The following is a 21,796-nucleotide window of genomic DNA, read 5'->3' as shown; positions in this document are numbered from 1 at the left end:
CCCAAACAATACTCAGGCCAACTTCTGTTGAAATATACACTAATTTAATTGTCAGTGTTCCTTTTTTTAAATTCTGATAATCCAACCCAATAAACAAAACTAAACAAGTGACAAAATATAGAATGTCTTAATGTCTGTGTTTGTTTCTTTTTCCAAGTTATGTAAAATGGACAAAAGACTTAACAAGGCCTTCTCTTTTCCCTGCTGGCCTTTATGATGGCACTCTTTCATACGATTTTTAAAAAAAAAATACATGATTAATTAAAAATAAACAAACAAGAACAACAGATGATGTTTTAGGGTTTCTGTTTGTGGGAGATGTTTTGTGTTTTCTTTTAGTGTCTCCATCTATCCACTAGATGGTGCCCTTTTTCCCCTGTTGGCCTGGAGGGCCTTTTCCTGGTTACCACCCACACCTGCGGCTTGTTTGGTCATTACCAGAGGAGTATATGAGCAGCGGACTGTCACCACTTTGAGGCCAGAGTGTTTGCCAGTATTGGGATTATTTCCTGATCAACTGGATAAACCTGGTCCTTCAAGCCTTGAAAGGAATCTATGCGTCTCTCTGAGACTAAGGAAAACATCCACCACTTCAGTTTGCAGTCCACTTCAGGAAAACTCATCGACAGTTTTCTCCTCAGGACCTCTACAAGTCTGCCTGTCCGCCCTCCAGAAAGTTATCTTCTTATCTGATTCATCCCCACAAACAGGAACCAAGGAGCTACCACAAGTCATCTACTAGTTTCCGGTTCCGGTTCACCTGACCGCTGGATATTACCCAATCCTAGAATCCTTGGTTTATGTCCCTCTGATTGTCATTATCTCAATAAACTGTTAAACGTTTCCCCTGCCTCTGAGTTGTATTTGCATGTGGGCAAAATATTTGAAACCCATCATGACAGGATGACTGTTAGCAGACCTTCACTGTGGGTGACTTGTGGCAAATAGCGTATCGCAAGTCTCATCTCTCCTCGCCCATTCAATGGTGCAGCAGAAGGTAGTGTCTGAAAAAGAGGAAACGTGATATCAGCAGCAAGTAGGACTGATGGCGATGGATACACCCTGGACAAAAAGGTAAACCTCTGTTATTTGATGGGAAAACAAGTAGGGCAGCTTTTGTATGACTGTGTTTGTCTGTGTGTGTTTACCCTAGCCTTCAGCGTTAAGTAATTCATCTGGGTGTGGTCAAAGTCCCACTTGGAGAGGTCCACATCCACCTCACCCAGGAAGCTGTTCTTGCCAAAGGTGTCGTGATGCCAGACAGAGAGAATGAGCGTCTGGGTTCGGAGGTACTCCATGCGAACACGATACTGTAAGGACAGGAGATTTTGTTTTCAGCTGGCAGAGTATTAGTGTGGGAAAAACCTCTGGGTCTGAATCCACGTTCTTACCCGGAGAATCTCATTGAATGTAGGGTTTAGTGTTTTTTTCTTTACTGATGTTTTCCTCTTTCCAAGATTGGATTTGTCAGGAACCAGGTAACTTTTTACATACCTTAAATAAAAAAACAGAAATTATTATGTATTTATTTATTTATTGGGGGCATTTTTTTCAAAGAGACATCAAAAGAATCTTCGACAAGATTGTTTTTATGAATCTAATTTCTAAAGTTTGCAAACATTTTAATGCAAAAAACAATTTTTCAACTAGAATAAAGAAAATCTAGGCTACAAATTGGCATTATCTTATCTAAATTATTTCCTTTCTTAGAGTTAGTTTTATCTCTTTAACGAGGTTTTCCTTAATTAAGGTTTGTGTTGTTGAATTTAGTGAGATGACAACAAATTGTCAGATTTCCAAATAATATATTAAAGTTAAATAATATGAATATTTCAATCAAGTATTAGTTAATTATGAAGTATTTCTTTAACAGTTTAGGCACTCTGTTGTTCCATCATATCTAAATCCATTCTACTGTTTATAAATTGTTGCTAGTGTTCATGTTATAACACAGTTCTAACAAAAAAATGATTAGAATGAGGAAGTTTTGAACTGACGGATCAGAGCGGTTCCTCTTTGGGTCCACGGCAGCCAGGTCGCGGCACTCAGCTACAAAGATGTGAAACTCCCGGAGCCTTTGGACGTAGTTGATGGAAAACTGGATGGTTCCCTGAACCTCGACAAAATCTCCACTGTACATGGTCATCACACTTCCGCTCAGCTGAGATAACAGAAACAAAAACATTACACTACAAAGATAGAATTATAGCTTGATCAATCAGGTTGTGTACGCATCAACAACTGAAGTTGTGTAAACACAGGTTTTGGCATGCAGGACGATTGCCCAGTTGTCCTTTGTATTTATCACTTTTACCATCTTTGTTTCTACTAAAAATGTAGGACTGCTGCAATCAACAGCTAAAATTATAGATGATGAAGTTGGTTGTTCTTTTCAGTGCGTAGTCCTGTTTCTCTCCTAGAGCTACTGGCTCAGCTTTTACTGTTACTAACTGTATGATCTCTCTTTTATCCCTTTTGACATGAAAACCAACTCATAGCTAATCTGCTTAAGTGTCTCTTTCCTAGACAGAGCCAGCCGTGGAGCTAGTTTACCGCTATATCTTCCAACTTTGAAAGTATTTATAAATCAGTGCTTCTATCTTCCTCTTGTATGTCTGCTTCCCTCTCCTTGAACGCCCAGGTGACCTCGGCAGATGGCCGTTCATACTAAGTCTGGTTCTGCTTGAGGTTTCTTCCTCTCCACTGTCACTGTATACATGTTGGGTGTGAGGGATTGCAGTGGAGTTAACAACACAATGCAAACAAACTACTGTCGCTACATGCTCAACCGGGAGGAGCCAATCCAAAGTGCAAAATGCAAAGTCAATGACTTGATGCAATCAGCTTAGATAGAAAAACTTTGAACCAATCTGACTGTAGGAATCAACTGAACTGTCTGTAAAATGAGATGACATACTGTATGTTGTGAACTGGCGCTATATAATAATAATTAAATTGAAGTGAATTTCTCTATAACCAAAAGAAAGCCTTTAAAAAAGCATTATTCATCAAGTGTTACATGTATCACGTGATTGTGTTGTTTAGGTTTAAAAAGATAGGAAATTGTCAAGCTGCCACTGGAAAAAAAAATGTACTTGATCCATTTCCTGTTTGTTAAAAAATTGTCTGTGGCCTAATGAAGGAAAAGGACAGAGCAAAAGATGGAGTACATGTTGTAGCACAAAGAAACAAAACCCTGAAGCACAAGAAAACAAAACATTCCTGATTTCTAGCAAAGATTATTTTTTTAAGCCATGAAGAGAAAACAGCAAACATGTGAGAAAAGGTGATCCAGATGGATAAAACTAAAGATGAACGTTCAGCTTATAAGGCAGTGAAGCTACAACCTGAACACCCAGGTTCAAGATTGATCCTACCTCAAAAATACTCCTGCTAGGTTTTAGTAAACAGGTGGTAGCAGCAGACATTTTAAAAGGAAGTTCTGACCAAGCAAGCTTCTACAATGGAGGAGTTATAGAAGGGATGGTTTAAAGGAGCAGTGATTACTCAGGATGTTAATACATCAGCTGTCCATGCAGTTGTGTGTTAACGTACAGAAGACACAGACGTCATGCCAGAGGAGCTGCTCAGAAGAGTCCCTGAGCTGCCTGCTGTTAGTCTGTCCAGAGGGCTACTACGCTCAAAGGAGTCAGAGTCAGTGCTATGGTCCTGAAACACAGACAGTATGCAAAGAAAGCTCTGTGCACTTGGAGGCAATACGTGGTTTGTGCTTCTAGACTAAAGGTGGCGGGGAAAGTTTTACCTCCTTCTGTAAGAACGAGGGAACAGACTTGCTCATCTTCTTTAAGTGGTCCGGATCCGAAAAAGATGATGAGGAAGGCGAAGAGATGGCTGAAACTGTGGGGTCGTAATCCTTTAGTATATTTACAATATGTATGCCGATTATCCATGATGAAGAAGTGCTGGTCTGCTTTTACCTTCACTGCTGCGCCACTGATCATCGGCTAGCTCCGTTCTTCTGTCTTGCCCTTTCAAGAACAGAAAAACAATAATAACGGTGAACAGAGAATGATTTCTACTGAAACATTAAAAAGTTCAATAGTGTATGCCGTGCTCACGTGGTGCTACAGACGCAGTGATGTCCTCCATGCTTTTAGCAAGATTTTTAGGCCGTGCCTCTGCTCGCCGCAGTGCCTTTCTCACTGGATTTTGCTCGTCTTCCTCATTCCCCCCTTCATTACAGAAGATAAGGCTATAATCGTGATCAACAGCTCTGTTCTCGTTTATAGAAAAACAATTAAACAGATGCTTAAATATAAACAAAATAATATGTAGATTATCATATAGCCAGTTCAATAAACCCCTTAATTATTTAAAGTGCTTTAATTAAAAAGGGAAAAATCCTTCATTAATGTCATAGCACAAAGCTGCATTATCAATGGTCTTGTCCAAATAGTTTTTGACCCAAATAAAATTTTAATTATTAGATTTAGGAACAATTAACAGCCTTTTTTTATCTATATATCTAAAAAAGACAGTAACAAAATAATATAAAAATGTTTCAGATTTTAAATGAGCTTGTAAACTGCTTTAACATTAACTAATTAAAATCCAGCAGTAATCTCTGGTATTTAACATTTGCATTATGTTTTTCATAAAATATAGATTATCTGCCTAGAGGTAATATGCATATTTTGCTCCATAAAAATAAAATCCCCCACGTTATCACCCAGAAGTGAAGCACTAGGAGTTTGGCTAAGGAGAGCTAAACATTTTAAACAATGTGTAAATGCATTTCACGATTTTTGAATTAGAGAATGGTGACATTTGTGTGCATCCAGCACAGCCAGGACCAGATACTGCCTGGCCCACATGCTAAACACAAGCTGACCACAAAAAAACATGCTCTGTTTACAAAGGTTTTTAACTCTGCAAACCCTGGTTACCACACAGGTATAATGTCAATGATACTGTTGGATCTGTTTATGTATGAAAAGCTGCATACCTCCATAAAAATGACTTTGTTTACTCTTAAAGATTTATTTTCACCTGTTAAAAGTCACATATTACTAATACATTCTTTAACATAAAAAAACATTCTCACTTGATTTGTCATTTTCAACATTTTTACACTCTAAATTATGTTTTTAAGTGTGCATAGATGTAATGTTTATTGGTTGGAGAAGCATTAGTCAATAGTGAACCTACTGTTCTGAAATGTTTGAAACAGGAAAAAATAGCTAAATGTAAACATGTAAATGTAAGCAGCTTTGAGCAAGAATAAACAGAAACTCAAATAGAGATACTGAGGATGATTTTTCCCCTCATGAAGGAAGACCTTTAAAAAATCTTTACCCGCAAAACAACAATCAGATTAGCTTACATCTCTCCTGTATTTAATGTAATCAGTCTCAGCCTCTGAAAGCTTATTGCTCTCTGCCAAAGATGCATGTGATTTGCACACAGACAGCATCGCGTGTTTCAGTAAGTGGTCATATGGTTCCTTAATTTTTTTCCCCTCTGAACTGAAAGAAGTCAAGCTAAGATTAGTGGGAGAATGAAATTGTTATCATTCCACAGAAACATTGTATTCTGAGCTGCTTTCATGGAAAGATGAAAAATGGATAATATCACTCAGAAAATGACAATGAAACATGTAAAAATAAAGAGCCAATTGCAGAGAACCTAAGGTGACAAAAAGAAGAAATGTGTAAATTTTGAAAACATCAGTTTGTTTCTTTACCAGTTCCCAGCTATAGTTGGATGTGGTTAAATCCTTTAAGTGACTTTTTTCTTCCACTTTAGACTCCTTTTCTCTAATGATCTGCTCAGTTCCTGCATGTGTAGCTACTGTACCCAGTATGGCAAACCAGAGGCTTGTGCTTTAAAAAAAAAAGCAAAGCAGGTAGGACAAATTTTACACTTTGGATATGGACAGACTGCATTAGATTTTCGTTTTTTCTCTGTCTTTAAAAAAAGGGGGGAAAAACGGGCCCAAGGGAAGCACAATGCTTAGGTTAATAATTTACTTTGCGTGCTTTGTGCCTGAGTAATGTGGGTACTTGATGAGCAAGAACCTGAATGAAGAACAGAATGCTTAATGAATTATTAACAGTCAAATAAAAGATTACATTTAATTGTGTTTTATAATACATATACATTGTAGCATAATGGCTCATCTTATAAAAATAAAATTTCACTGTACCCTTTATGTAACAGAAGAAAACAGATACAGACACAGAGAACTGAAGTTATTAGGATTAATATTTGTCAGTAGACTCAGATAAAGAGAATATTTTAAATATCAAAATTTGTTCAATGAACACGGTAAACTACTTTTTTTTATTCTAACAGTTTATGATAACAATACCCAAGTTGAAGGGTTTTGTTTTTTTCTTGTTGTTTAACTGACCTTAAATCAAACAAATTTTGTTGTTGAACTTGTTAGGGCAGATAATATTTTTGAAAATAAACAACATTAGATTTTTCTTCATAGTGCATGAAATTGCAACCATTCCCCAGCTGTTCTTATCTGATGCTCATATGATTTGAATTCAGCAACACATTTATACAAAACTGATGTAATTTATATAAATCAGAGTTAAAGGTATATATTTTGACCGTCACTCATTTTGCTTTTGCAGCGTTTTTGCATAAGGGTTGTGTAAAAAATTAGATTTTTCTATGTAAACCTTTAGTGTTTAAGTTTTATCCTCAGTTTAACTGTTTTGACTGTTTTTACATATAATATGGAATTTCAATATAACACTAAAGGCATTTAAATAAAGTTCTTTCATGTTGTTCATATAAAAAACAGGGATTTCAGATACACAGCTCCCACAGAGGAACCTAAATCCCTACTGTTAGAAATCCTTGAACTAAAAAAAATCTTGTATTTTATAGAAGCCAGTACCTACTAGCCTCTTTCCTAAATTAATTGTACTTTGCACTTTAGCAGTTTGCACTTTTTTTTGTGGAAACTTTGCTAAATGCTTTACTCAGTTATGACTGAATATTTAGAAAGGGATCATGGTTGAATGGACTTTGTTTTGCAGTCATGAAGCTTTTCAAGAAACAGCTAAATATCCTGCATGGATAATATCCAACATCCCAAAAACCAAGTAATGCAAAGCTTAGATTCATCTAAAGGGTAATGCCATTTGGAATACATGTGAGAAAATCTAAAATTACTTCTTACGATTTGAACCGTTCCTGGCGTTTGACCACGTTTCTGATGTGCTGCTGACCGAAGACTCTGGGCCCGTGTCTGAGCTGCTGTGGTTTGCCCACACTGGCCGCTGGCTTGGCTTGTTTGTCTTCCTGGCATGGCGCTCCTCTGAGGCTATCGGAGTGCTGGCTCTTACTGGTCCGCTCAGATCAAGACCGTACGCAGACTTGACGTCTGGGCCCTCATTGTTTAATGCTGGTGCGAGCGTGGTGTGAACGCTGGTCTTGTCAGTCATTCCCAGATAGTGTCGGTAGTCTGTTGGAACAAAAGCCCGCGCTCGAGGAATCACAAACTCTGGTTCCAGCTGCTTGTGCTTTCTGCTCTGAGACCGCAAGGGGCTTATGTCTATTCTAAGTTTGTTTGGATCTTTTTCTTCCTCTACACTCAGTGCAAACATGCTTGTTGCCCGGCGCAGAGAACTTCCACGACTGCTGGAAATGCTGAAGCTATCTTTTCTGATTTTTGGAGATCGAATCTCTTTAGATGCACTGCTTTGTAGCTTTGTGGACTTCTCTTCTCTACTGAAGTCCTTTGTGCTCCTTTTAGTCTGTTTTGGCTGCCCTGACTCAGTTGGCTGGTAAAGAGGCAAGTTACTTTTGTTGTCACTCTGTAACTTTGAACCAGATCCTGTCTGTTTATCGTGTGAAGACTTTGACCGGCTCTGAGGAGAAGGAGACGACATCATGATGGCTCCTCTTGTTTTCTCATGAATAGGATTTATGCGACAAATCTCTGGATCTGAGAACTTTAACTCCTGGGATGAAAGCTGAGAACAAAGGGGCTCTTTCTTTTTGGGGCTTTTGGGTTTATCAAAGGTTAACGACACCCTGGAGTCAGAGGTAGCCTCATCCCAGAAATCCCGTAAAAAGTTAAACTGGGCGCGACTGGTTCCAAGACTTGGATTCATCTTATCTAACCTCTGATTCAAAGGTAGGTCGTTCTTGTTACTGCCGTCTTCGTCGCTTCCTGAATCGTTTCCAATTGATCTCAAATCAAACTCTGACTTTGTGAATCTTTTAGTCAGTTTTCCCTGATTTCCTCTGCGAGAGACTTTTCCCTCTCCGGGAGTTTTAGGTTTACCAGTGTAAAATATTGGCTTATTAAGCTCTTGCTCCCAGAAGGATTTCAGCTGCTTTATTCTCTCTGCTGTGCTTTCTTGGTGTTGTGACGGCTGCCTATTTGAATATGAACTGCTGGTTCTGTCCTTATTAGCTGTATCTTCTTTTCTTTTGGGGGACAAGCCTGAGTGCAAATTTCTATCCTCAATATCTCTGTTCTTCACGTCATCATCCAAGTCTTGGTAAAGTTTGGCTTTTGTTGTGAGGTTCTCTTCACTCTCACACATGAATAAACCATTTCTGGACAAACCCAGCATTTCTGGATCAAAGCCAATCCTTACTGGGGGTTCTGCATTCAGCTGAGAGGTAGGGGCGGTCTTTGAAAAAGGGTCTTGAAGTAAAGTTTCTTTAGATCCTGAAATTCTGTCGGCTTGTAGCTTTGATTTGAGCACAGGTTCATTCTGGAACTCTTGATCTATAACTGCCCTCTCTGTTGCGTTTATTCTAGTTATACATAAAGCTTCCCCATCCAAAGTTCTTCTATTGGCAGTTTGAAGACTGGATGATAACTTTGAATGAGATGAGTTGTTTTTGTATTTTTCTTGTGCCTCCGAGGTAACGTGGTCTGCCGTTAGTATTTTGTGGCTGTTCACTGGCTGTTGATCTCTTTCTTCACTTGGATTTAGGGTGCACTTATTATACATCTCATGTTCACTGTACTTTTCCGGAATAAAGTGTATATTAGACTCTTTATTTGCAAAAACCTCTGCAGGGTTTACTTCTGCTTTTTCACAAGGTGTCACAGTTTGGCTGATAAGTACCTTACGGCCTGAGTTGCTTTTTTCCCAAAAGGATTTCAAATGAGAAATGTTCATTGTTTGGCTTTCATCACAAACATCTCTAATGCTGTGATAATCAAGATCTTGATTATCAAACATATAATTGCTTCCTTTTCTGTTGTCTTCAGTGGTGTTTATATGCAATGGGTTCCGTTTCATTTCAGAGCTATCCCCCTCTCTTTCACCTTTTTGAAACAACTCTTCCTCTCCTGATTTTTTCACATATATTTGTTTATCAAATCTCTTGGTGGACTTTTGAGTGTCTTTGGAGTTCAGCCAGTCGTTGCTGTCAGTGCTGCGGTTGAACCAGTCAAGGACCTTTGCGATGGAGTCTTCCTCTTCACCAGTGGGGCTCGCTGTCTGGGCGGACAATTTGAAATTGTTTATCTGATTAGACTTCTGAGCTTGCTGGCTGGATGTGTCAATGAAGTGGAGATTGTACAACAAAGGAGGGACTGGATCTGACAAAGGAAAAAGCAAAAAGCACAAATAATCAAATACATTTCTATATTTCTTAGACATGTAGTTTGATTTATTACATTTTTCAGCAACAAAAACTGATCTATCTATCTATCTATCTATCTATCTATCTATCTATCTATCTATCTATCTATCTATCTATCTATCTATCTATCTATCTATCTATCTATCTATCTACTTTGAGTTTATATTTTCCATTACCTAAATGAGGATCTACCTTTTTATCCTTAGGCCTTTAAATCATTCAACACTATGCAGTATGTCTATGGCTTTCACATATTTTGATTTTCTTTCAAAAACTGAGGGTGGGAAACAATACTGGTTCATGGTTTTAACATGAATCATGTCAGGAACTGATGCATCAAGCCACTTTCTTCTGTAGCCATTTCTTGGCCATGTATATTGAAAGGGGCTTTTCATTGTCTCACTAAAAAATGCATGTAAAATCTGCCCAGATGGCACAATATGTTGCTCTAAAATATTTAACTATCTTTCTCTCATGTTCCCATCGCCAAAGCCTAAATCACCCGGATAGTCCTTTTTATCTCTCACTCATAGCACATGGTATCAATTTTCCTCCAAATGCAATTAAAGCTCAAAAAGCCGAAATGCACTAAAGACTTGTCTGTCTCATAATAAACCCAACCAATAGTCTATCCATAAATTCATTAGGTAACAGAATAATGACTGATATTTTGAGTGCAATTTGTTTGCATACCAAAAAATTATTAATTATAATTTTTGACACCTGCTGGAATTTTAGGTCTTCAGTAGTTTCAGCTTTATCTTTAAATATTCTTTAGGAAATGCATGGAGAAATAGATACTATGATTTAAATCAATGTATCTGACTTATGTCTCTTGATGTGTTACACCTTAAAATGTATTAACAATTTTTATTTGCTTAAGTTTGATCATGTTCATTCAGTTGGAAAATATCACATTGCAAAAATGTTATTGTGTTTATCTGGGGAATGAAAAAGCGATAGACATGGGCAGATTTTGTGATGGATCCAAAACGCTGCTGCCTGTGTTCTCACTAGAACTAAGACAGTAGAACACATCAGCCTGGTTCTTAAGTACTTCCACTGGCTAAGAGAATAGAGTATAAATTCCTTCTGTTAATCCAGTGTTTCCCAACCTTTTTTGACATTTGTACCCCTTTGTAAATTTTGTCTTACCATGAGTACATTTTCAGTCAAAAGTATTGATGATTTTCCCAAAGTGGAATGTACAATAACTGGTTATAAAATAAAAACTATTTTCTAAATCCTTTAATTTGAGCATTTAATTCTTAGGCATTTCTTTCCATCACAAATAAAAAAACAAAATTAATATGTTCCCAGGAAGTTAGTAAGGAATCAAAATAAATACAAAATAAATTAATCTTATAAACCTGTATCTATAAATCGGGAGCTCCTCTGAGTAACTCCCTTATAATCCCAATTAAACTTGATGAATTGAGATGGACTGGCAACCTGTCCAGGGTGTACCCCGCCTCTCACCCATAGACAGCTGGAAATAGGCACCAGCACCCCTCACGACCCCGCTTGGGATAAGCGTGGCAGAAAAATGAATGCTTGAATTGGGAACAAAAATTATAGTCAGATTGACTTAATTAGTTTTCATCAAGACACCTGAGCTGCTTTGATAAGCTTCAAAAGCTCAGTGTGAAAAACAGTTGATACCAGGTTGTTCTCTATATCCAGTCTGTTTCTCAGCTTGGTCTGGATGTATGTCAAATCTGAAGGTGAACTCAAACAAAAACAAAGAAAAACTTACTTTTTGGTTAATAAAAGCTTGTTTAATTTTTCAATTTAGTCCTCAGAAAGAAAAACAGATCCCAGCCCTATTTTAGTTTCTTACCTAAGAAATAAAATATTTCTATGAAACCCTTGCAATGCACTTGCAGACCCCTAGAGGTACGAGTACCCCTGGTTGGGAATCACTGGTCTATAAATCACTGAATGGATTTGCACCTCAATACATAACAGATTTGTTTTCACCTAGACCACTCAGGTCTTCTATTTCCAGTCTACTTTACACCCAGAACTAGAACCAAACATGGAGCATTTAGTTCCTAGGCACCACTTGTCAGGAGCAAACTGACAGAAGACTGTAAACATGCTGAAAGCCTGAGTTATTTTAATTCAAAGTTAAAAACCCATTTGCTTAGAGCTGCCTTTGACTGGTTAAGTTAACTCAACTCAATTTTGTTATAAAGCCCTTTAAACAACAACAGCTGCTACAAAGTTCTAGATGTCCCAATTCTTTGGCTATTATATGTTTATCATATACCTATCTTTTGTAACGCCCTGAATAAGTAGTTTATGTTATTAGCGTTCGTGGAAGAGTTAATCTCTGTTTTATGGTATTTTAATTTGTGGATTCTTCAGATCTTTTACCTTCAAGCCAGTTCTATTTAGGTGATTTTGTGATTTTACTGATAAAGCAATAATCGGACCTAGGTGCATCAAAGACGTCTGAATTCAGCTTTTAAAAAAACAAAAAAGAATTCATTACGGTGCAAAGGGTGGTGATAACTGTTTGCTTTAGATCGCTTTTATGCCAAAATAAATGAAATCATCATTTATTCATTTTTTGATAGTTTTTTCTTTTATAAAAAAAAAAAATCAAAAACAAACTGCATCTGTAAACAAGTAGATGCTTAAACCTGTGTTTTTTTATTTTATTTTGATAGTTGGACCTCTTTCCTGCAGATTTAGAAGCTTCTCTGCTCCAACACACCTCCATCAAATTATTTTATTATCTCCACAGCAAGGACTTCAGAGTCCTATCAATCATCCATTTATTTAAGTCAGGTGTGTGGAGGTTGGGAAATACCTCAAACATGCAGGACAGTGGGCCATGCGGACTGACTTTGAAAACCACTGGCTTAAACAATATAGAAGTCAGGACAGCTTTAAATTTTAGATTATATTTACTGAAATTTAAAAATGCAGACCAAGGTCAGAAATTGGCAGTATAAACTATTAAACGGTAAACTAAATGTCACAAAAACATTAAATATCAAACATATGATAAATATCTTGAGTCACAGAAAACTGAATCATTTGTTAAAGGTGATAGAATCACAAAAACAATGATCTCATAACTAACAGTGAACTCACCTGTGTTTGCAGGTAAACTCATCTCCTCCTGTTGTCCTCCTGTTCCCAGGCTGCTGCTGGTGTCTCTGTCCTGAATGTTACTGCTTGACAAATGTGAAATGTTTACGACTGGATGGCTCCTTTGGTCGTCTTGTGTTCCAGCCCACTGTGTCATTTTGCTGTCAGAGGTCACATCAGTCCTGGTGTTTGCAGCGGTTCTGGAATAGGACATAGAGTTTTACCTTTAAATGTAGACTGATCTTATTAAATATATTTATTACAAATTTTTACTGACCGATCTCTTGTATTAGAAGCAACTCTCTGGTCTCTCTCCAGACTTGAGAAAGGATGAACCTGAGATGCAGCACACAGTGACTCCTGATTTCTATCTGCTGCTGTGGAGGTCTGAGTAGGATCTATCTCCTGAATATAAACACTTTCCTGAGGTTTTTCATCTGTAATCTTCAGGTCGGACTGGTTAGAGTTGTTGGATCCCTGCTGGCGCCGCCGTCTTGGAGCAGGAACAATCCCAGCAGGCCTTACCTGAGCGTTTAAACCCTGCTGGTTGCTACTTTGTAACTGACTGCTGCTGCGTCTAGACAGGAATGTCCTCTTCTTTGGTATGGGCCTGAAACCTGTGGAGGAGCTTTCTGATGTGATGGAGCCCCCTGACGTCTGACTGGACCCCCCCGCCGGTTGATTCTTCTGAGAAGTGATCGCCTCTGGATGGAAACATGCAGTTAACATTTGGCTGTGACTTCCATTACAAGTATGCTGCTATAAACATGAGCTCAAACCTGATTCCGGTGTGTGTTGTTCCAGAGCGTTGGTCATATCATGATTATTTTCAGGAGGTTCAACAACAGTTAGAGAGGCACGATTAAAGGGGTTGTGCCTGAGCTGGAAGGAAAAGGATGAATTGTTAGATTACAATAGCTGTGCCACAGGGAGAGAAAGGTAAAACAGAAATATGGCTTTACATTTGTAGCACAACTACCTACCATTCTGGGAGAACGAACTGCTGAATATTGATTTTCCTTTTCTGCGTCCCTACAAGAAGATCAATAATTTATTAAAAGGGGACATTCTTAGATGAAAGGCTGATTTTATAGTAAAACATGTAAAATATTATATGCAATAACTACAAAATACCATTTTAAGACTCCATCTTTTAAAAACTTTAGACTTGCAGATTTTTCTAAAACTTTTTATAACACTTTTATTAAGAGATTGGCTTGGTTTAATCAACAGGTTTTGAAATGTAATAATGCTTAAGCTGGCCTTAAATTTAAGTGGTCTTACAAATCTATCACACAGAATGGAGTGGACAATCCTACACTCTGTTTCTGATCTGTGATTTCTCACTCATTGATATAACTCAGGTTGATGTTTTGCGGTGGTGTCAAAAGTACACACATTTGTTACTTAAGTAGAAGTATAGATACTGCAGTTTAAAAACACTCTGGTAAAAGTTGAAGTATCAACTTGACCTCTTTACTCAAGTAAAAATGTAAAAGTATGTGCTCCAAAAACTACTTAAAGTTTAAAAGTATAAAGTAATCTTTAAAAAAAACAGCCAGATGCCACTAGATGAATTGAAAGCTCAATTTTTTGACTATTTCTAAAAATTCTTTTTCTGAATCCAACATTGTAGCATGGCATAGACAATTCATGTTTGTTTTGTTTCTGATGATTTCCTTTAGCTAACCAATGAGTGTTTGCATTCTATGACTCATCCAATCCCACTAGTTTTCACTAGATGTGGATGGAGCCAATTATCTGCATTGGATTGAGCACATTACGGGAAATAAATATTTAGAAACATTAAACCGAAGCCAAGAGTAAAGAGTAACGTTTGTTTAAAAAATGTAAGGAATAGAAATTAGAGATACTTGTGTGAAAATGTAAAGAGTAGAAGTCAGAAGTAGGAAGAAAAATAAGTAATGGAGTAAAGTATAGATACCTAAAAATTGTACATAAGTACATCTCTGATGCTTTGGAATCTATAGGCATCTCAGAATGCAAGTCAAGTTAAGATATAATAACACTTCTAGTGTAAGTTGGTTTTACAGCATAGGAAATAGCAGCACAAATAGAGGAGCCGCCCAATTTTTCATCATTAAGACGCCTCTAAGCAGTTTTGAATGTTATCTAAGGCTGTCAGGTCTCTAAAAGCTCCCTCCCTATACACAAACTTAACTGCTGGGATTCCATGGGAGAGACCAACACAAGAAATATAAAGCAGAAAAAGTATAGTTTCCAAAATATTTTTACAAATGAAACTTTTTCACTGCAGCTTCAGGTGCAGATATTTTTGATTATGTCACTACCAGGATTACATATAAAAAGACTGAAACTTTACCTATTGTTGGGCCATCCTAACATTCAAATAGGTTTTGTTGTAAGCAACCTGATTGCAGCTCTGGCTGTATGTTTAAGGTTTCTGTTCTGCCGGTAGATAAACATTTTCAAGCCTCCAACAGGTTTCTTTCCAGGATTGACCAATATTTAGCTCTATCTATTTTCCCATCATCTGTGAGCAGATTGTCTGTCCTTGCAGATAGGAAAAACAAAAAAACCCCACAGCATAATACTGCTACCACCATATTTCTCAATGAGGCATTAGAGGGCTCATAGTACTTTTGTTCTTTGAATGAATTTCAGTCCATCACTAGTATAGAGCTATGGTTCTCTGCAGTTCCTAAGGAGTTACAGCGAAGAAAACACCCAAATATTTTTGCAGGTTCTCCCATTTAGGAATCATGGAAGGGTCTGAAATTGTCAGCCATTGGTGCATGTCAACTGCGAGAGACACAATCTAAAAATAAAAAAAATCGAGAAATCACAATATATGATTTTATATTTGTAGGATTGTATGATTGTATTATTTTTGTACGATTTAGAGCTGCAAATAAGCATTTGAACAACTGAGAAAATCTATTTTAATATTTAGTACAGTAGCCTTTGCTTGCAGTTTCAGAGGTAAAATCCTTCATGCAGTTTTTCACCAGGTTTGCACACACTGCAGGAGAGATTTTGGCCTACTCCTCCACACAGATCTCCTCCAGATCAGTCAGGATTCTGCGCTATTGCTAAGAAACATGGACTTTAAGCTCCCTCGGAAGATTCTCTATTGGGTTTAGGTCTGGAGACTGGCTAGGCCAGGCCAGAACCTTGATATGCTTCTTCCAGAGCCACTCCTTGGTTTTCCTGGCTGTGTGTTTTGGGTCATTGTCATGTTGGAAGACCCAGCCTTGACCCATCTTCAATGCAGTGTAGTCTCCCTGTCCCATGTGCTGAAAAACACCCCAAAGCATGTTCAAATACTTATTTGCAGCTGTATCATACAAATAAATAGTTAAAAAAGCATATAATGTGATTTCTGGATTTTTTTTTGTCTTTGATTGTCTCTCTCACAGTGGACATGTATCTGCAAAAACAATCTCAGACCCTTCCATGATTCTTAAGTGGTTAGACTTGCAAAACATCAGGGTGTTCAAATACTTATTTACTAACTTACTTACTTTTCCTCACCGTACCAGTGCCTTTTGAACTGAAGCTTCCTCCCACTTCATAATTATCCTCCATTTTTGTCCATCAAAAAAATTGTGTGATAGATTGAAGTTAATGGCTTTCAGATGACAAAACATGAAAAAGTTGTAGTGGTATGAAAACTATGCAAGGTATTGTATATCAGATAACTGTTTGTCTAATCCAATTAAATATTATATGAAGTGCAGTTACTCCAAACAAGAGAGAGATAAAGTAACCCCGGTACGATAAGATGGCAGGAAAGGAGTAGAATTGAATTAATATGACTGAATTTAAAACTCATGTGATGCCGTAATAAATTATAAAAGTACACAGTGGCGGTAGCCTTTGTCAGAATGCAAATACCTGACAAGGACTTAGAGAATTTACAGCCTTTAACAAAAGTTTAGAAGCCCAGCCAAATCAAATATTAACTTTGTTTCACAGACGTCTAATAAGAGTCTCAGTTGTGCTCAGAAAAAATATGAGAAAATATGCATATTTTTTTGTTATTAATAATTTCAAAAAGTATAATAGCAAGCCCATTTTGAAGAACTTAGTTTATGTGAAAAGTTTAATCCATTTCTAAGTATTTATCTGTTCATTTTGGAGTGCACTGTTAGTAGGTTATAAAGCAGACTGTTCCCAAGCAGCACCACCTATGTTTACATAAGCTGAGTCACAAGACTGCATGTCTGCACACTGACAGGATACCGACTCTTTAAAGGCAGAGTGAAATAACGTCTTTAAGATGCAAGAGAGTGTTTCTGAATCACAGAGAAATTTTAGGATTCTGAAACATCATCATCAAAGCTGCTGATATAAGGAAAGGGGAACATTTCTAGAAGAAATGGATCAAACTGATGGTGTACTTTATCTCCTGCTGTAAGGATTCAAAGTATCTCGCAGGTTTCGGTGGAGGTGCTGTATCTGAGCCATGGCTGATGGGCGTCTTGGTTTTATCAACTCGAAGAGATCCGTCTGCAGAGAAACAGAGTTTACCATTTAAAACGATGTAGTTCGCACACAATTATGAGCTAAAGGCGTTTCTCTAGGATTAAAAATCATCAGTGAAATCTTTGTCAACAGCAAACAGAGAGGCCCACCTAAACTAGTTGCTCTTCCTTGCTTCATGGAGGCGAGGATGATCTCTGATCCATGGATTTTATCGCTGTGTCTTTGAGACTTGGCCTCATAGAACCATTCCCCCGACAGGTACTTCAGCTTCACATCTGACTGAGATTCGCTGTCCAGAACTTGCTCCAGTTTTCTGTCAGAAAAAAAAAAACATTAAGCCGAGGAACCTTTTTTTTTTTTAGTTTTAATTCAATAGTGCTAGCTTTGGCCTCCACTGACAAAGTTTAAAGAAACTTATTAAAAGTGAAGATATGGAAGACACCAATCTTTTTTTTCCGTTTGCTACAGTAATAAGCAAAAAAAAAAAAAAAAAAACTGAAGGACGAAATGCTTTATACTGATGCTGTTTAATATTTAAATAAAAGAAATAAACAATTTTAAGATCATAAAAATTGGTATATTAAAGAAAACTGCACAAAACTACCATACAATGATTATTTTACAATTATTTACAATTACTTATTATATAAGTATTAAATGTACCTTACAAGTTGTAATTAATCCAACACTAACTCAGCCACATGCTTCATTAAACTGCTAGTTTGAAGAGCAACTGAAACACCAGCAAATGGAAAAGCACTGAAATGTGTTACAAATTAAACTATCAACATGTTATTTGACAATATAACTAAACAGGCTAACAACACTAGCGTAGCTTAGCAGTTCAAAAATCTTCATGAAAACCTTGAACATGAAACTCCTGGTTACTTGTCATTTAAAACTGACTGAAAAGTGTGTTATTTTACTATAATTTAAAGTTATTATTTCTACAGGGTATACTATATATTTACCGTCAAAAGTATTAGCTTATTTGTCTCATAAAGTTAACCTAGAAAATATATTATGCTGTAGGTTTCAATATGAAGCTAATAAAAAGCTAAAACTAAAATGTCTTCCAAAAAGGTTTTTATGGGATTTTTTTTATTGTTATTCAGAAAGAAAAGTTAATTAACTAATTAAGGTCAAGTCTGTATTTGCTGACAATCCTTTTTCTGACTAGTTCCTGATGTGTTGCTTTATGAAATCTTTAAACTTCATGTTTTCAGACAGGTTCTATTTAAATTATTGCTTTAACTCTACAGGTCTACAGAATCATCATTTGTTTACTCCATTTCATATGTATTCAGGTTATCTTCATTTGATATTAACCGATTGTTTGATGATGACAAAAAAAGGAAGTGGTAAATCATTTGCTATGTAGATTTATTTTTTTTTAATCCTGGTTTTGTTAGGGATATTTTCTTCTGAATCTACTGTTTCCGTAACAATCTCCATTGGCAAGGTTATATAACATCTTCACATTAACGAACTCCAGAGAGTAAATTGGAAAACATCTCAGTCGAGTTAAAATGAAATCAATGCGGGATCAAAACAAATTCCTTCCTCGTAAAAAAAGAATAAAAAAAAACACCATTCCAGCTCATCTTTACACTGGTTGGGGAATCACAGCCGTCATGTGAGAAAGGGGTAGCAAATTATTACAGGCCGTTGGTCTAATCCTTTAACAGTAGACTGGACAGGGCACAGCAAGCATTCAAGTAAACTCCAAATGAAACGCTCTTTGTTTTACCTCCAATCTCATTTTTAAATTAGGTCAAACACCTTTTTAAAAATCAGATGTATTTATTTGTTTTATTGTGCACATCTGCCGCTGATTTGGATTTGCTTCTTGGAGATTGATCCTTTAAATTCTCCTGCTGATCCAAAGGACATCAAGTAGACAAAAGCTGAAATATTTGCAATTTAAATCAAATAAGATTATTTAATCTTAAAGCTTGTTTGAGGCTATCACATGGAGTCTTTGTTCCTCTTTGTTTGTCCTGCATCCTAACTAATCTAATTGCTGTGATCACATTTCGGTTTCTCAGCAGCGGAGGCAACGTCCAATCCCAGACAGCTGTTATTGTGTTATCGTATTAAGCAAAGACTCCCCTTCATAAGGTCTGGTGTTGGAGGGATTAGGCAAGCACTTATAAAAAGACATTAACTCAAATTCAGGAGATTAACTTTAATTTGGGCCTAGAACATTGGAGCCCATGTCAAATAATCAAGAGGGGGAAAAGTCTTGCAGGAAAGCAGATTGCTTAAAGATTTTTCAACCTTAGATTTATGTACCTGATTCTATCCTCCTCAGCCCGCTTCAGCTTAGCGTCTCTCTTCAAAACCGTCATGATCATCTCCTGCTCCTCCTCCGTCAGGTGGCTAAGGTCGATCATGATTCTCTTCCTCTGGCTCTAACTCAGCGGACAGGTGTGAAAACGCCCAAAGTCTCCTGGCTCTGTTGAACAAATACAACTGTTTACCTGGGAGGCTGTAGGAGGTTGTATTTGCACCAGTAACAATACAGTGAAAGAGACAGAGAGAGGAATAAAGCTCCTGAAGGAGGCTTCTCTTCTTAAACTTACACAAACTGTATTTGCATGCATACATTGAAATTTTCAACAGTGAATGAGCAGCTTAGAGCATTGAAATGGACATTTCCATTCATAAAGTAAAGCAGTGATCCAAAGAATATGGAGCAAAATGAAGTAAGAGAGATTTGAGTTGAGTTCTGTTTAAAGTGATTTGAAAGCTTCGCCATGTAGTGCAAATAGGATGTTTACAAGTGTGATGCAGTGTCCATTTGTGACTTGATTAGAGTTTTCAACAGTTCAACAGTCTGATGGCAGTGGGGGGAAAAGCTGTTACAGAACCTGCAGGTCCTGCATCGAATGCTGCAAAGCCTCTTCCAGAAAACAGTTCATTGTGAAATGAGTTCACATGAATGACTCCTTAAAATGAAGCCATTAAAAGTTATTTAGGGGTCTTGTTGCAAACAGCAAGTTTGTACTTATGTCTGATAGATGTTGGTATCTGGTTTTAATCTAGGAGCAAAGGCCAGAGTTATTAGGGCCCCACTTTCAGTAGCATGATTGAATGTTATTGACTTAAAATGACTATTTGCAGTGAGTGTAAATGCAGGACAAACAAAATTACAATTTACATAACATAGCTGGGTAATAAAGTATTTATCTCCACAGCTGGATGCCTTTTGTGATGTCACCAGGGGCAACAGGTGAGTTTTGTTTTGGATTTCACCTTCAATATTCAAGGTTTACAACAAAATAGTGCAACAAATCAAGATAAACTTGTTATTTGTGAGAAAAACTGCTTTACAGTCAGTTTGTTGATCTAAGAGTAAAGTCTGGCCTACAGATCTGTTCATAAACCTTAAAATCAGTTTATACTTCACACACATAACTACAATATTACATTTTGACATGTCCATTATGAATTAAAAATGTGACTACTTTCTAAAATGAAGATACACAGAGAAAACTTTGAATCTAAATAAAAAGGCTTTTTTTTTAAGCAAACGAAATAGGGCTGCCTTTTTATGCTTTTTGTTCTTTTTTTCATTCTTTTGCATTCTTAACATTTTCTCGATTATCTTATATGTTGTTACCTGAAAGGAATTTTTTTAACAGTCTAGATGGAGTCAGTCATAAAACTAACTTGGAGGAAATAAGGTAATATGTAGATTTATATATTTTGTGTCTAAAGTAAAGTGAGCCGAGGGACTTTCTTTTTAACCAGGGGGCTTCATGTGATAGATCTATTTGCATATTTCTTCCACAAGGAAGCTTTAAAGTGCTTCCAACAGATAAAATGCTTTTGATAAAGACTAGTAGATTATATCAAATTTCTTTAAATATCTCAAGCTGAACCACATCCTCACTAATTTTGTCAAGTAATCAAGCATTTGACATGAAATCAAGCTTAAAGGTATAGTGAAGGATTTTCGCGAATTTTTCATAAGACCCGCCCTCTCCACTTTTAAAAAAAAATGCACAACCCTGTATCCGCTCCCGAGAGGGAACGCCTATTAAACGTGTGCAAGAGCATGCACGAGCCAATTTCTCTTTGTGCACTCTATTTAAAAGTTGCTGTTTGCTTCCAAAACAAGATTTGCAATTTGTCCACTATGTCAGACTGGCCACCGGTAAATGAAAATGGGGACGAGCACATAGGCGGCCTTACGTAAACATTTAACCGAAATGATTGACAGTTAGGAGGACCACTTATTTTGATGATCCACCCAGAAAAAGAACATCCTCCACTATACCTTTAAACATCGAAAAAAAACTTTATCATAGAAATGAAAACAGCATACCCAAAAACCAAACAAAGCCACGTAATAGGGAGACGTTAAGCTGACCACGAAATCAAGAAAAATTATAAAAAGGCTTATTATTGTCATAAACTCATTATCTCGAGTGAACATTCAGAAACTCTAGCGTTATCTCTACGACCAAAAGCCAAATTCCTGCTGTGGGTCAGAAGCAAGCAAACAATGGGGGACTTATTGCGAGTCAGTTTGTTTGGTTTCAGCTGGGTCAGACTGTACAGCACATCATGTTGAACTTTACAGCAACCTAATCTGATCACAGGAGGAACTTTAGGGTTCACCAGA

At 37.1% G+C, this 21,796-nt stretch overlaps 1 protein-coding gene across 2 annotated transcripts in view; it reads right to left on the bottom strand.

Annotated features, from left to right (window-relative positions):
* Nucleotides 1-21,796, bottom strand: part of sytl2b (synaptotagmin-like 2b) — a 28,206-nt gene that overhangs the window by 4,009 nt on the left and 2,401 nt on the right. The window contains exons 2-17 of one of the 2 annotated variants that reach the window (XM_038303383.1): nt 19,459-19,621; nt 17,313-17,476; nt 17,079-17,187; nt 13,677-13,725; nt 13,473-13,575; nt 12,971-13,397; nt 12,697-12,893; nt 7,160-9,547; nt 4,080-4,193; nt 3,939-3,989; nt 3,764-3,858; nt 3,556-3,669; nt 1,998-2,161; nt 1,392-1,494; nt 1,149-1,310; nt 920-1,004 (exon numbers count right to left, since the gene is read on the bottom strand). In XM_038303383.1, the coding sequence (XP_038159311.1) occupies nt 920-1,004; nt 1,149-1,310; nt 1,392-1,494; nt 1,998-2,161; nt 3,556-3,669; nt 3,764-3,858; nt 3,939-3,989; nt 4,080-4,193; nt 7,160-9,547; nt 12,697-12,893; nt 12,971-13,397; nt 13,473-13,575; nt 13,677-13,725; nt 17,079-17,187; nt 17,313-17,476; nt 19,459-19,559 (4,426 nt within the window). In that variant the 5' untranslated portion in view covers nt 19,560-19,621. The remainder of the gene's footprint in view (nt 1-919; nt 1,005-1,148; nt 1,311-1,391; nt 1,495-1,997; nt 2,162-3,555; nt 3,670-3,763; nt 3,859-3,938; nt 3,990-4,079; nt 4,194-7,159; nt 9,548-12,696; nt 12,894-12,970; nt 13,398-13,472; nt 13,576-13,676; nt 13,726-17,078; nt 17,188-17,312; nt 17,477-19,458; nt 19,622-21,796) is intronic. The other variant, XM_038303384.1, reaches the window with a different exon arrangement.

The sequence above is a fragment of the Cyprinodon tularosa genome, unplaced genomic scaffold (assembly GCF_016077235.1).
Source record: "Cyprinodon tularosa strain WSP-4 unplaced genomic scaffold, ASM1607723v1 ctg51, whole genome shotgun sequence".
Classification (NCBI taxonomy): Eukaryota; Metazoa; Chordata; class Actinopteri; order Cyprinodontiformes; family Cyprinodontidae; genus Cyprinodon; species Cyprinodon tularosa.
The sequence above is the reverse complement of the archived record's forward strand: the minus strand, read 5'-3'. Positions and strand labels throughout refer to the sequence as shown.